Below are 16,611 nucleotides of genomic sequence, written 5' to 3'. Positions count from 1 at the left end.
GGGCGGGGCATGTTGTGGGCGTTACCGGACGGGGGCGGGGTCTTTTGTGGGCGGGGCCTGACCGAGCGGGGCGGTGCCGGAGGCCGGGCGCCTCCTCCCTCGCTAGGCAGAGATACGCGCTCTCGTCACCGCCGCGGCTTCTGGCTGTGGACGTGGGACGCAGAGCGTCGCCTGGCCCCGGTACCAACCTTGCCATTACTTCCACGTGTGTTCACTCCTTTTTCTTTCCTCCTGCTCATATTTGTCTTTTTTTTATGGTACTGGGGTTTGAACTCAGGGTCTCAGGCTTGCTAGGAGGTGCTCTGCCACTTGAGCCACACCTGCAGCCTAGGTCTCTAGTTTTGGGGTGGGGTGGCGGAGGCGGGGACTCTGATGGTGGACCTCCCACCTGGGCCTCTTGTGTGCCTGCGATTACAGCCTTGCACCCCCAGGGTGGGCTCGTTTGTTGAGGCTGGCTTCGCACTGCAGTCATCCCCCAGCTTGTTTTTTCTGCAGTCGGTGGGTTAAGTTCCTTTTAATGAGGATATGATAGTGTTCTCTAAGACAACCGAATGATTTTACAAAACCTGACTTTGTCTTCATCTCTGACATAATCCCACTGCTTTCGAGTGATTTTGAGGTTGAGGAACCTGTTACAACAAGCCAAGGCACGCAAAGCCTTGCAAGTCCTTTCCGGGCTGAGGTTTTTGCTTTCCTGGCATGTACAGAAGCCATGGGTCCGAGCTCACCAGGTCAGTGCGGGACAAAGGCCTTCTTCTGGTAGCCTTACTTTGCAAAACCTGCGCGTTACGTGCTGCCAATACTGAAGCTTATTGGTGCATTGCCCTTGCAGTTCTCTTACTCACAGCCCGCCGGAGAAACAGAAATAGAGAGAGAGAAATGAGTACGACTGGGAAGCAAGGGCTCAGCCTGGGAACTCCCACCACCTGATAGATTTGGGCAGGTTCTACCAAGTGGTGTTCCACTGTCCAGAGAGACGAAGTACTGAAATAGCTTCTCCTTTATTCTTTGTCTAAAAACGTCAAATGGTAAAAAATGGGAACTCTTCAGTCATTTAACACAAACTATTAAGTATAAAATCCTTAAAAATGAATTTTCATTGTCTCTATTCACCCCTCGCACTCCATGTAAAGGGAAAGTAAGTTGGAAGAATGAAATGACTCTTCAAATATAGAAAACTAATAGTTTTGCTACTTAAAAGGTCCATCTACCTCAGTTCTTCCGTTTACTTTGTGTATTCAAGTTTACATTATTTTGTCAAAATGTTTTGTTGTAAGATAGTGGTTAGAACCCATTTTATTTTAAATCTGATCTGAGTACCAGGACTGTCAGGTTGCTTGTATTTGTATCAGGAATACTTATTTCCTAACTGTAAATCTAACTTTGATTTTTTTTTTTTGTAAGTGGTGGGAGTAACTTGAACTTAATGTGATAAATCTCTCAGCTGCATTCTCAAAAAGTAACTTATTTAAAGAATATAATTTCTTATTTATAAAAAGAAGTAACATTGTAATAAGCAGTAACCTTATACAGCAATATAAAGAATCCAAAGAATTTATTTTCCCTCAGATGCATAAGCAATTTAAGCAACATATATGAGCACCTATAGTGTTACACTAATGAGGAAACAGTAACCTGCCTAAGGACACGTTGATGAATTCTTTATTAATTTAAAACATTTTAAGAAAGTCAGCTTAATGCATATGCATTTTACAATGATATCTGTAGGTTTCCACAATATAGCTAGATGAAAACACCTGCTTTGATTTACTTTGAAAACGCTAAAATATATAGTTTGAGACTTCTGAATTTCCCTACATTATTGTCATGCTCAAATTCTTTTACATGGTGAAAACTCTATCATTTTCAGTAAGTCTATTATTGTACATAGCTAAACTGATGAAATAGATTCAAAGAAAGGGTAATTAAAAATCCAGAAAACGTAAATTAGCGAAAAAATAACTTGGGTTATCTTTTCGATTTTGGCATCACCAAATAACCAAGCATGGTGTCTCATCCTTTTATTCATGCACCCAAAACTTCTTTAGAGTCTGCTAATAAATATTAGTGGGGTCCAAAATATGGTTATAGATTACTAAATATAACAAACATGGCAGTAAATTACACATGTTCAATGCAGTCATTTTTACAGAGTCAAATGAATTAAAATTCCTCTTAGGATTTAGCAAACATCTTAAAATCAGATAAAAATTGTATGAAAGACAAATTCGTTAAAGCCAGAGGGAAGATATTGTTTTACATTACTTCAGTGTTGTATACATTGTTCAGTGCAGGACATCTAGAAAAGCAGTAAAGTGATTTGTTAATTTAAATTACCTTTTACTAGTTAAAAGGTTAGTATGATCAAGATCTTTAATACTCAAACTGTGTGGAGGTTAAAGGCAATTAAATAGGTGGTTTGAGAGAAGAAATGCTCTTTTACCTGTATTAAATAAACATTCAAGCTAATACTGTTTGGAGTTTTATTCTCCCATCTCACTTTCTATCATTGTATTTTCTTCATAGCATTTGTTAGTAATCTTTTAATGAAACCTAGTATTAGTGTTGAGGAATCTATTCAATTTTTTTTTAGCTCAGCATAAATATAATCTCTCAAATTACTTTGTGGCAGAGGAACCTAATAGACAGTGCCTCAACAGATGGTCAAGGTCAGCATCACCATTACACATAATACCGCAGGTGGTGATCAAGGTCAACATCAACAGCAAAGAGGAGCCTGAAGTTTGGGAAATTCTCACAAGCGTAGTCATGCAGATGGCATGTGCTTTTGCTATCATCTGTTCAGAATGGCACTGTTACTTCCCAAACCCCAAAACTTTTGTCTGTCTAACTATGAGAAAAAGACAAATTGCAATAGAGGGAAATTCTGCAAAATGCCAGAACAACACTCGTCAAAGCTGTCAAGGTCATTGAAAACAAGGGAAGTCTAAGAAACAGCTAAAAGGGCCATAAAGAGACATAAGGACTAAATGTAATGTGGGATCCTCAATGAGATACTGGGACATTAGGTAAAAATCTAAGGAAATCTGAATAAATTGTAGACTTAATGCATAAATGGTGATTCCATTAATTTAGACTAATTGTGTCCATGGGTGCAGGGTATCTGAGGCCTCTTGGTCTTATCTTTGCAAATTTTCTATAAATCTAAAACTATTCTAAAATAAAAGATGTAATGAAAAAATTAGGAACATAGCCACTTCTATTTTTTGTTATTTCCACAGGTTCATGATAAAATTCTTAAAAGAAAATCATACTACTATAATATTAAAAAGGATATTTTCTATGGTCAATCTCTTATTAACTTACTTTTAGTTCTATCACCCATTGATTTATTTGGTAAATGGCTTGATTTTCTGTTATTCCTATCATTAGGAATATTGTTTTATTCCCATTATATATATTTCTACAAATACATATACAGTTTAAAGAAACAATTCTAGACTGCTGGAAAGACTTCTAGATTGCAGATTTGGTGGGACATTGAATTGAAAATAGTGATTTTATTTTTGAATAAAGCAGTGACATTGATATAATCCTTCACCTTAAAATAAACTTGGTTGTAGTTTTTGGGTGAATAATTAAGTTTTAAAAGTGAGAAAATAATGATATTTAATACAGACATTCTTGAAAAGTAGTGGTTATTAATGAGGTGAAGAACTTTGATATGTAACACTATTCTTCACATATTTATTTTATTTAAACTCATGGTCATCCTCTAAATTAATATTCCCCATTTACAGATGAGGGAACAGATTCAGAGAGGATAAATGACTTGCCCTCCATCACAGGAAATAGAAATATAAATTGAAACCAAAATTTGTCATTCTGAGTTCTTGATGTTTTTATACTATATTTCATATGTGAATCTGTGTGCATACATTTCTATTAGTAAACACTGCATGTGGCATGATTTTAATACAGGAAATGCTGTGACAGCAGTTAGGTATAAATCAAAAGATTTTAAAATTGTGAAGATTCTGTAACAGGAAAGACACTTCATATGAAAAGTAATAGAGGAAGAATGAATTTCAAGTTGTATATATGACATGTAAAAATACTAATTTGGTTATTATCACTAGGGCTTAAGTTCATTCCTTTTCCCTAGTTCTCTTAGGGCTTTTGTCATAGGAATAAAGTTACTCCCCAGACTAATGTAAAATATTACCAGTTAGGGCAACACTGTCTTCCATAGTGGTTTTACTAGAGCCAAGCTCTGGAACATTCTTTGAAATTAATCTGAAAAGATGATACTTAGGCCAGGATAGGACTGTACCTGTAAGAGTAATAACTTTTATAATACTTATAAAGAAATCAAAGTCTAATATTTGGAAGCAATACTTATTACTCTGTGTACTTTTTGTGTGCTGCAAAGAATTGCAATTTTGCATAGAAGACCTGAAGCAAGTTTTTGGTACCAGTTTTATTGATAAATATCTGCAATTGTAGCAAAGGAAGAATTGCTAACATTTTTACAGATTGTATACTGCTTTCTCAGGAAAACACTGTATATTGATTAGAAATTTAAAAACTGAAAAAACACTCAAATATATACTTTCCAAAATATACTTTGAAGATTAGGGTCATGAACTGTCAAATAGACGGGGAAGAACATTTTTTAGAAATATACGTACCACATTTCAAACTGATTTGCCAGTGTACCAAGCTCAAAGAATCCAAGATTCATGTTTGATATGGTTCTGTATATAGGCATTTTATATCCATTTTAGAATTTTTGTTTTTTTCCAAAGGTTCTTATTTTCATATCTTCTGATTATATTTTAAATTCCTTCCTTTTACATTTCTTCACCAAAGCACATGATATTTTGTATTTGCTGTAAATGTAATTTGTCACAGTTATAATGTAAGTCTTTTCAGCATTTAAAGTTAAGAAATAGAAAAGGTGAATAAACTCAAAATTAAGAATCAGGTATTATTTTAAATCAGCTTAACAGAGTGAAATGTGTATTTGCTCCCAATAAATTGACATTTATCAATTTCTGTAGTCCTGTTACAAAACTGAGCTATTGGATAAATATATAATACACATTTTATACTAGGCAGCATTAAAGGATACCAATGAACACCTTGTGCACCATAATCATCTATCAGAACTGGTCATATATACATATTTTAAGATAAAAAGACCACATTATGGTCTTGACTTTTGTATTTCAAACTTCAATATCAAAATTCTGTTTTGATCTTATTCATATTTGCCCCATAACACTGTCAGAGCCTCTATGCTAACTTTGGGGAACATAATGACGATTAGCCAGAATAAAGAAGAGTCTTCCATCTATTTTTAGCATGATCTATGTACAAGATCAATCTCTGCAGAGATCTGAGTCTCCAATTCATCTGTATATAAATAATCTATACCTTTCTGGTTCTTTCCATAGATACAAAGTTAAGTTCTACAGAAAGTGCATTAATTTCTTTCTGTGTGCATCAGCAGATTCCAAAGTATACAAACTTATCTTCACAATCTAAAACGCAAAGTGCTCCTTTTAAAGTGCTAATATTTCCCCAAAGAGGAATTTACTCACAAGAAAAATCAAACTCTTAAGAAAGTAAATATTGTGCTCTTGGAATGGTAGCATAGACACCAATTGAGGGTTTTTTAAAAATTTGTTTATTATAGCTCTGTAACTTAGAAGAAATTATAGTATACTTTAAAAGTTGGCAGAGTTGCAAATACCCAGATATATTCTTTGAAGCTTTAAATATTTTGAAATTCAATGAGAAACCTGTGTTTTCCCACAAAATAAGAGCTTATATGGAAATGCTCACATAGCATGATTACCAACATTGCTGTGTAAGGTAAATCTGCTCTAAAATCCTCAACTTCTTAATCAGGTTTCAAAATGATATACCAACTTTGAAATCTGTATTCTACAAATTCCCAGGTTAGAGATTAGGGCTCTTTATAAGGACCCTATCTTTTACATTTGGTAAAATATTAAAAGTATTGTCAAACAGACAATTCATCTAATAGTCCAAAGTATCTTATAAAGATAACTTATGACTAGCAGGTCACCATCATATATAGTAACAACAAGAACATAATAAAGTCTACATGTGAAAAGACTGAGGCATGCAGAGTGTCATAGTATATTACATATCTTCTAGTCATGTGCACCAATTTATTGTGCCTCAAACACAGAAACAAGTATGACACTATCATGTGTATATGTCACAGTAGCATAATAAACTAAATGCTAATTAAGAAAAATTAAATGATTTAGGGACAATAGAACTTCACAATAAAATTGATGATATTTTTCTTTGCTTTTAAGGAAAAATATGACTTTTTGTAAACATCTTCAAAGCTATCTTTTTTCAACATATTACTGAAAACTATTATTCAAATATTACATACCTAAGTGACATGAATAAAATGTCTTAACACACTAACACTCTCAGAAAAAAGACATTTGTTAAAAGAAATGATTATTATAAATATTTTCTATCTTGCATTTTAACTACATTTTCACAAATAATGTATTTAAAAGTGCTGAATATGGTAGGATAGTCAGCAACGCCAGTGTAAACAGAGCATTTCATTTTCCACTCTTCAATTTTTTTTTAAATCCCATTTTGTCAAACACTGCAACAGTTAAAATATTTGCATAGGGAATAGATAATAGCCCTTTTAATCATGTCTCCTGAATTCTATATAAATTAGAAAATCATATTCACTTAAAAAAACAATTCTTGAAATGCTTTAAATTTATGGAAAAAGAAACATGATGCCAGCCTTTCAAGTAAAATAAATTTAAAAAGAAAACCCCAAACTTGTTTATTTAAAAAATGTTTAATAAATTAAAAAATGAGAGGTAGTTAAAAATGACAAAGAAAACTTATAATTTTAATATCATCCTTAATATAAGGCCAGTGTTCTCAGTGGATATAAATCTTTTTAAAACTTTCATTTTAGGTTATTCTGTGTTATATTCATTCAATTTAAGATAAAAAAATATTCTCCAGGGGATATTAATATTCAAATGTCACATCTTGATATAAATATGACACCGATTATTATCATTTTTGTCCAGATAAGATATTGTTGTTTTGAATGTCAGAAGTACATCCCATACCAGGCAAGAATTTTGTCTTTAACAGTGGTTGTAATTATAAAAAATAACATGGCCGCTAAAAGATCTGAGCACTGTCCTGCCTTTTCATTATGGATGAGAATGAGTTTTGTTTTAACATTTTTAAAATAAGTCATTCTTAAGATACTAAGTGAAAACAGTTAAGGTCTGAAGTAGAGGATTATCTTTGTCATAACTCTTTATAAAACTTTTCTTACTAAAAACTTAGGCTTTTATTGGATTTCACTTTCAGGGAAAATGTGCCACAGGAGAGATGCTGTTCAAAATGTTTTACAGTGCTACATGTAGGCATTCCTTTATTACATCTTCTTCTTTATATTCCAAAACTAAGTTATCAAGCTTAGTATTTTTCTTACTGAAGTACATTACTTTATACACAACTGTCTTATAACTGGAGATCCAGTATTTAATAAATTACAGTATTGGACATCTGATATGTACATAGATCATTTTTTCCTATTACAAATAAAAACTATCACTCTTTGATTTTGTCATTGAGACAGAATATCTTCAAATTGTTTTGTGCTTTTTTTCTTTTCTTATAATTATTTTTTTAACATAGCAAACTCTTCTGCAATGAAAATGCCACAGTTTTGGCAGTGAACAACCAGAGGAATCTCCCATTAGGATTTTCCAACAGACAGCGATAAATAGCTCTTTTTTCATGTACAGAAATATTGACTTCAAAATTAGTGTACTGAACACAATATATAGCATGTTTAAGTATTATGTTTACATTTTAAAAATTGCCTTTTTCTGTCTCAGATTATGTTAAAAAATGCAAACCATAGCCAATTTTGGCAATTATTTCTATAAGACCATATTGCACAAAAGTTCTTAAATACACATATAAGTTATGCTATTGGATTAAATAGTACAATAACTACATAGCAAACGAAGCAGTTTTACTTTGCACATGCAGTCTCTAAAGATACACTAAGAGACTGTTCATAGGACTACAAATACAGTTTGCTTGCAAGTAGAATGAGTGCTGAATAAAACAAACTTAATTTGGCAATTCATTATTTTATGTGGTATTTTCTCCAAACTTAATCATGGATAACCTTGATAAAACTGGAGACAAAGACCATTTGTTGTATTTTCACAGTAGCCTGAGGACGCCAACCTGTAGTTCTTCAGGAACTTGATTTTCGATGTATTTCAACTATTTTTATTAATCATCCTAGCCCTCCGTAATGATTTTTTGAATGAAAATTAAGATTCAGAAGAAGACCCAGCAGTACTTTCAACAAATGACTTATAAATCTGGGAGTTCAAGAACCTTGGAAAAGAATCTCTGTGCATTAAAGTATAGATCTGAAGTTGGGCGTCTTCATACATGTGAGGATTGGGATCCAACAGATTCCTATTGATCACCTCTCTAACTCGAGAATCGAGACTGACCTAAAAAGAAATAAGAGCAGATATATTAAATAATATTGTTTTCAAAAGACCTCAATTAAGTAACTGTAGGTTTGTGACATTTAAGTCACAAAGAGTAAATTCAACTACCTAAAATCTGCAGGTCATCTTTTCAGAAAAAAGTCTAAATAAGCTTATATAATTTTTCTCCCTTCAAATGTTGAATCAAGCAGGCAAACAACAACAAAAACAGCTAAACATTTAAAGTAGAAATTTGGTTCATGGCTCTCTCAGATTACTTGGACTTATTCAGGAGCTTTTGACAAGTTTTACTCATTGTTGAGGCTGCAGAGAAAAACCACAACATGAAACCACAGTCCTTTTCTGTGACTGCTGGGAGTGATAAATGGGGTATAAATTCACTACCAGAGTAGAGAGTACCAACAAAAATGAACATAATATTAAATGCTGATCCTCAATAGCTTCACATCCCAACAGGTCCCACTGTGTCAAAAGTAGGAAAGCAGGAATGTGGAAAAGTACATTAAAGCAGAAATACAGCAGGTGTTCCCAAAGTCCTACCCACCTAGCGAGGCTTAGGGAACATCTTCAGGTGGGGATACATCCAAAGATCTCTGTACTAAACATGAAGCAGAGCAATTGCTCCAAATGGAATCTTTGAGGGGAGAAATATAAGAAGGAATTAAGAACACCCATGAAAATAATCAGGGCAGTGTTATTTGAAAAGTGTATAGGAATTAAATTCAGTCATTATTTAGTAATCCCACACACACACCCACTAAATGCTAATATATTTGGACTAGGTAGTACATGCTGGAAAGTGAAAGTAGGAATGAATAAATAGTAATAAAGGTATGAGTGATGGAATAGGACTAAAGTTCTGTCCTGAAATGCCATGTGAGGAAAAAACCCTACAAATGCATGAGACCCTGGGTTGGATCCTTAGCACTGCAAAAATGAAACAAAAACCAACAACAGCGACAAAAAAAAAACAGGAAAAAGAAAAATTGTACAAGAGGTAAAACAATCACTCAGAATCCTGATTGATTTCAATTCTCACTATTGAGTAGGAAATGGTACATTGTGATCCTTAATTAATTGTTTCATAACATACCACTTATATTTACATATAAACATTCCTAACATACACACGTTTATATATAAACATTATCATAAGCATTTTGCAAAAGTCTTTTTCGCTCATGTTGCATTGAGTGTCCAAAGGTTCCTAAGCCTGTGTACCACGTGGAGCTGGGTAGATTGAAGTGACCCAGGGATAGCTGTTAGATTTGTCAGGAAATCGTTAGGATCCAGATTGCATTTCTACCAGACCAACTTATGAATAAAAAATGTTAAACATCTCTTGGCTGACTATACTTCTTTGTTGGGAATTCATAAAAAAAAATTTTAAGAAGATGTCCTATCAATGGATCATTTAGTTCTTTTTTCATATGAAGTCATCATCAACTACAAAGTAATAAGTTTAGATTTTCCCTCAAGCTTTTTATTTCAGATGAAAACATTTTTTGTGTTTGCACTCAATAAGAAAATATTGACACTGGAGTCTGAACTGATTCATCTTATTCGGAAATGTGGTGAAGTCTTAGTAAATACACCCTCCTTTGAAACTTGAGAGAATTTTTGTTTCTGTGGAGAAGGAAACTTTGGATTAGTGACCAGAAAAAGAGGGTCATTTACTTCTTAAATAATAGCATAATTAATTTAGTGTAACAGTTTATTAATAGTAATAAAAATAATATTAAGAGAGAAGTAAAATAATGAAACATTACATCTTGAGTCCTCACTGTTTAATTTTTAATTTTTTACAAACAGTAGTAAAATAATGAAAGTTAATACAGTTCACACTTAGAAATGTGTAACAAGAATACATTTGCTATTTCCATTTGAAAAATAAAAGAAAATTTAATATCTAGTTGTTTGTTTGAAAAGATTATTGGTCAGTCAAAAGAAGGACAGAAGGGTCAAGCAACAAGGACAAACCCTAGATATAAGAATCTGTAGTTTCATCTTCGGCATTTTTGTGGTTCAGAATGCAGGACATCTACAATACAAGGTAGTGGGGGAGAATCCCAGCTGGAGCCGGAGCCACAGTCACCAGAGCGTATCTGAGTGGCTTACAAAACCATGTTTTCTGGGGTCAACTGAATGAAGGACTGAGGGGTTTTCTGGAGAGAACTTATCTTAAGGGAACAGAAAGGCATAGAAAAAGACACAAATTTCTTTAGGCAATGAAGATTCTTTTACTCAATGAAGATACTTAGATGGGATGGCAGAGGAAGGGTTTATTACAGCAATAACAGAGACAGGGTGCAAGGTAGCTCTGATAGACTTGGCAGCAGTTTTAGAAGGCTAAAAATGTTTTAGCTATATGGAGAGCTTGCTCCTTAAATGACATGTGTGACTTTGTGACAGATCTCAGTGAACTTGGAAGCATTAATTCCCACAAGGAGTAGGAGATAGGAATAAAGGAAATAAAGTGGCTTGCAATCATACTGAAACATTCCCCAGCAATTCCACAAATTATTGGGGAGGAAAATGCAAGGAGAGCTTAGGTTCAAGAGAGTGTGGAGGTAAAATGGTGAGGCAGAATACAGAAATCCTGCTAATGGGGCTTTTGAAGACCTGGGCTATACATACATGGTTAGTCTTACTAGATTTTTATCTAATGAAGGGCAGTATTAAATGGCTATTGCTGAAAGGGAGTACAAGTTTTGACATGGCTTTTTGTTCAGGCTGTCAAGATGCAGTGGAAATTTTGACCTTGTGGATGCTGATGACAGTCATACTGAAAATAATTAATTTTCAGGCTGGGGGGTATGGCTTAAGTGGTAGAGTACCTGCCTAGCAAGTGTGAAGCCCCGAGTTCAACCTCCAGGACTGTCAAAAATAGAAAATGATTTTCATTGGAAGTTCCCCCACATAGAAGACCATCCATCAAGTTAATCTTCTGAACATTTTTTACATATCATGATTAAGCCTTTCTTCCCATTTTTCATTTTATTTTCAATTGTACTGAAACTGATTTATTTTCCAAGTCAAATTCTGATTATTTTTTTCTTTATCTTTTAGAACTCTAGATCAAATTCTACCAATTATAACTTCTCTAGTGTATTTTTTCTGCTCTTAAATTTTACTAAATTTAGTATCCCCACATTAAATTTTATAGAATTAAAGATAACCTGATTCTCCTGTCAGTTTAAATAAATTTTGGTCATGTGAACATTTAGTCATATATTATTTTATTCTCATTATTTCTACTGGAAATAATCATAGCTACCAACAAGACTGATTATTTGAATTTATCTCTGGCAGCAAAGATTTTTAGTAGGATAAAATCAAGTAACTAATTTTGGTAGGGTCCAAAGTACATCTTGCCTGTCTTGGAGAGGCTCAAACCTGGGTTAAGGTTGCCATTTCTCATTTTTGTCTGAAGTTCTAAGGTTGGATTTACAGAAATCCACAGGAGTATCATGAAGAAAATACTGGACAGAAAATGAACAAATCAGCATGCTGTGTAGGAAGTGCCCTGTATTTGAATCAGAAGATTCTGGGCTTGTCCTCTATTGAGATGGGGGCAGGCAGGCAGACAGGAAACAACCCATCAAAAGGAGACAAGGAACTGGTGTGACACCATCCTGAGGATATTTTGCCAAACATCCTGCTTCACTGTTAATCCTGCAGTTGTGGGTGACCATGATCCAGGCCACTACCTGGCACAGTGGTCAACAGTTCTCCCGGTAGGGACTTTTTTAAAATTTAAAGGTTAGAACAAAAGGTCTCATTGCAACTCAATGCACACAGATCCCTTATAGACTGCCACCTTAGCCCTGAAGGCACCACGTCAGGTAAAGCACTCCCTGTCCCACAGTTCTTGGAAATCCCCTCCCATTTCTCAGAAATCTCTACAATTATGTGCATATGCTTAGCATTGCCCTGTCCCTAAAAGTGTCACAACCTGGGGGGAGCTTGGTACCCTTGACTGCTTGATTGTGCTGAGTGCCCCCAATCTTCTTTGAGGGTCTAACTTTTGCTTTACTTCAATAAATTTCACTTTCGTGTTTGCTTCAGTAAATCCTGCTCTTTTAAGACTCCTCTGTATGTCTTCCCTGAATTCTTTCTTCGGTGAGAAGAAGAACCTGCCATTCACCTCTGGTGACACGGTTTCTACCAGATATAATTCTGTCTTCATACATCCATGTTACCTCTTTCAGGATCAGTTTCCTTTGTTGTGAGGTGATGCCATCTGTCCTCATGGCTGAAGGACTGCTGTGAGACTCAGATTGTAACAACATATGTAAGACTGCTTTATCAACAATAGTTAAAACCCTATGAAAAGTGAGAATATTACTAACAAAAATTGATCACGATTATGATGACACCTTTTGATCAAACCCAATGTCTTTGGTTTTTGTGTCAACTTAAGTTGTATTTTCTCAGAGTGACCTTTTCTGACAACCATACTCTATATCATTAAACCTCCCCCCATCCTAGCATTGAACACAAATTTTCTTTACGTATTTTCAACATGGTTTGTCTGTCTTCCTAAAATATGAGCTCCTTTAAAGATAGGCCAATGTCTGTTTTGTTCATCATCACATCCCCAACATCCAGCCCGGCACCTGGCTCATAGGAAATAATAAATATTTTTCGAGTGCTAGTATGCATGCACAGATAAATGTGGGAAAATATAGTCAAATGAGTTCTGTTAAAAAAAAATGGACTTCACTGGAAGTGCTAAATTCACACTATGTTGCTTTAAAATGCATTCACAAGCACAGCATTTGCATGTCTGTCACATAAGCATCGTTCTAGATGACTTTGGTGTGTAGATAGGTTGACATTTTTCTTCCCAATGATACTGAAATTCTAAGATGAAATGAGAAGTGCAAACAATTCCTACCACTATTATTAACATCGCCACATTCCAGAGTTTGAGCATCACAGAATTAGTGCATTTTAGAGGCTTCTCCACCCTAACATTTTACAGAACTAGGGCACCGAGGCTCCAGGTGCTAAAGTGAGCAGATGGTCAGTGACCAGACAGGTTACAGTCCTGACTACTGGCAAACCCTCCACTAAGAGATCTGTAGATAACTGACTATATAATTATCTTCAGTTCTGATAAAAGTATTGTGCTTATTTAAGGATTTACATTTATTTATTTTTTCCATAGCTCAATGCTGCTTATAGTTGATAACAGCCCTTAAATAGCTTTTTTACTTGAGTTTCTTATTGCGTTGTCTTTTCAATATTTAATAAATTTAAGCTGTCATCAGGATTTGCTATGTACAGCAAGGCCATTAGTTTTAAATACTTTAAAATTTTTTTTCATTTGTTTTCTACTTGAGGACACTGTATGAAAAGGAAATATAGTTTTGAATTAGAGGTTATTCTTTATTAAAATTTTTAGATTTTTGAAAAATTTTAAATTCAGTTTCTCTTAAAGTGGACCCTATTTCAAGAATAGAAGGTACACTGATTGCATATCTTATTTTACTACATAATGCTCAAATTATTAAAAATGCATGAAACATGCTCTTGAAACAATGAAATACAATTTTCAGCACACTGGCTTCAATGGTTTCATTAAAGAAAAAAGTTAGATACATAAATACATAATTTTTTAAATGTAGATTTTCTCTACATTTAACAAAGTAGAACATGACAACTTAATTCATGCAAAATAAAGTTTAGTAACTATTATGTTCGATAATAAAATCCTGACTTTTTTACTTATCTAGTTATTACCATTTTATAAATGACTCAAATTTTCAAGATGTTTATGTTCTTGAAAAATGATCTGAGCAGGATGTGATGGTTCAAACCTGTAATCCTAGCACTAGAGGGGCAGAGGCAGGAGAATCTTGAGTTCAAGGCCAGCCTGAGTTGCACAGCAAGGCCCTGTCTCAAAAAAAAAAAAAAATCTTAAGAAAATAGAAACAGTTATAGAATTTCAAAGTAGAAGGGTCAGATTTTCTGGCCCCCAAATGAGAAATCAACTCTGGTTTGTAGTGACTACCTTCAATACTATATTGAGAGAGATTCTGAGGATTAATCTGAGTAGGAGGGCCACGATTGATTAGCTATGTCTTTTGGTGGGGAGGATAAAAGGCCTTACAGTTGTCATTCTGGATTTGGTATACTAGTCTCTGTGTCCATTATTGTTTTTATTTTTATAAACAAATGGACTGAATATTGAGGTCCAGAAAAGTGAAGTGATTTGTCCCAAGTCACACAATTTGGATGGAGTAGACACAGGACTAGAATCCTTTGCACCTGGGTGTTATTCCAGTGCTGTGACATGTGTCCTCATAATTGTTAGAAAACAAAATTTGAAGAATGGTAAAAGTATCATCAGTTAGTAATACATTGTGGCTGATTAGAAATTGACAAATTTTTGTACAGCAACATCACTGAGATACAGTATTTTGGAATGAGCTCCAGAAAATTACATGCTGTATTGTGAATCAAGTTGTTGAACACAGTTCAAAAGTAAATATATGCATACTTTGGCTTACAGTACAGTTTTTCAACAATTACTTTGTATGACTGAAAATGCCTGCTTTGGTTTTGCAGTTTCTGCTAAACACTATTCAAATTTAATTACTATGTTGATAGGAGGAAAATCAGTTGGTTAAAGAAAGGCACTTTATAGGCTGAATAATTTAGATTCTGTGTCAAGAGTTGTTTATTGTTTGCTATTCAGCCCATGAGTCACAGCATGGTTGCAGTGTGAATTCTAACTCTGTGTAGCATTTTGAGAGTATCATAGAATAGGCAATGCCCAACATGTGGATAGTAGGAAAAATAAGACAGAATAAATATGGTTTTTACATTAAATATCTAGTCTATGCAATTTTTAAAAGATCATGTTTTTGATCAGGAAGTAATATTTTAATGACTCTAATGAAATTTATGTTTGAAGTAAAGAAATTAGGCCAAAAAACCCCCATATTTCTTCAAACAAAAAGAGTAGAAACCCAAATTTATATTTCAATAATTAATAACTATGGTAACTCTCAATATAGCCCAAAGAGGAAGTAATTTTGTGAAAATTAAGTATTTTACAGTGTTCCATCAGTCAACGACATCTGGCAATCAGGAGCTGTGAGGACAAGGACAAAGTGTTTACATTTTAGACCAATGATTAGAAAATGCAGGCCATAAAAATGCAGAGCCTCTATGTTCTTCACATTGAGAATGCCTTTTATGCTAACCTGTAAAAGGTGGAGCAGATACATGGTACAAGCAACTGGCCCAGGTAATGCAGACAACTGTCACTTCAAGATGACATGTTTTATTATTTTGGGGCATATTTGGATCATCTGGTGTAATACAACTTGGAAATAAAAGCAAGCATATAATTTGTATGCTAATAAAATCCCAGTGGAGTTGGCTAGATGCTGAGGTTCTAAGTAGACCAGAAATCTTAAAAATGTCCTTCTAGGATGCAGATTTATATTAGTGTTAGAAACACTAAGTGATATCCATAACAAATGTCTTCAGACTACACAAAACATTCTATTTTGTCTCTATGAATATTTTTAATATATTAATGTAAGAAATAAAATGAAAGCAATCTTTTATGCATCCAGTTTAAGAAGCCTTCTCATTTTGTAGAAGCAATGCTGCTGAAGTAATCTGAAGCACCAGTGACACTTTAATAAAAATTTAAATTGTTTAGGTACATTTCATTAGAAGTGAAACAATTTATATAGCATCCCCAACTTTGAGGTACTAATTCACTTCAGACCTGAGGGAGGAGTGTAGGCAGCTTGGGGACACATCAGGTGCGGGACAAGGCACCGACAACCCAGCCCACTTCTCCAGCACTTCAGCCACATCCACATGCAGGAGAGGATGGTGTGGAGGCTGAACTCTGGGAGGAGAAAATACCATGTCTGGATACTTAAGTGCATAGTAAAGTATCCAGTAGTTTAGGAGAAACAGGAAAGGCATGAGAATAGTGTGGAAGAGAGAGCTCTGACACCACGGCTGCAGGGCTTCATCCCACTATTAACCCAGTGCTTTCACCTCTGCCAACTGGAACATTTCTCAAAGGCAATTCTTT

At 34.5% G+C, this 16,611-nt stretch overlaps 1 protein-coding gene across 1 annotated transcript in view; it reads right to left on the bottom strand.

Annotated features, from left to right (window-relative positions):
- Window positions 1-280: 280 nt before the first annotated feature.
- Rgs17 (regulator of G protein signaling 17) overlaps window positions 281-16,611 on the bottom strand; it is a 99,731-nt gene continuing 83,400 nt past the window's right edge. The window contains exon 5 of the mRNA XM_020187020.2: window positions 281-8,540. Coding sequence (XP_020042609.2) covers window positions 8,352-8,540 — 189 coding nt within the window. The 3' untranslated portion in view covers window positions 281-8,351. The remainder of the gene's footprint in view (window positions 8,541-16,611) is intronic.

Source organism: Castor canadensis, chromosome 1 (assembly GCF_047511655.1).
Source record: "Castor canadensis chromosome 1, mCasCan1.hap1v2, whole genome shotgun sequence".
In the NCBI taxonomy this organism is placed as follows: domain Eukaryota; kingdom Metazoa; phylum Chordata; class Mammalia; order Rodentia; family Castoridae; genus Castor; species Castor canadensis.
Note: the sequence above shows the minus strand (reverse complement) of the source record. Positions and strands in the feature narration are given on the sequence as shown.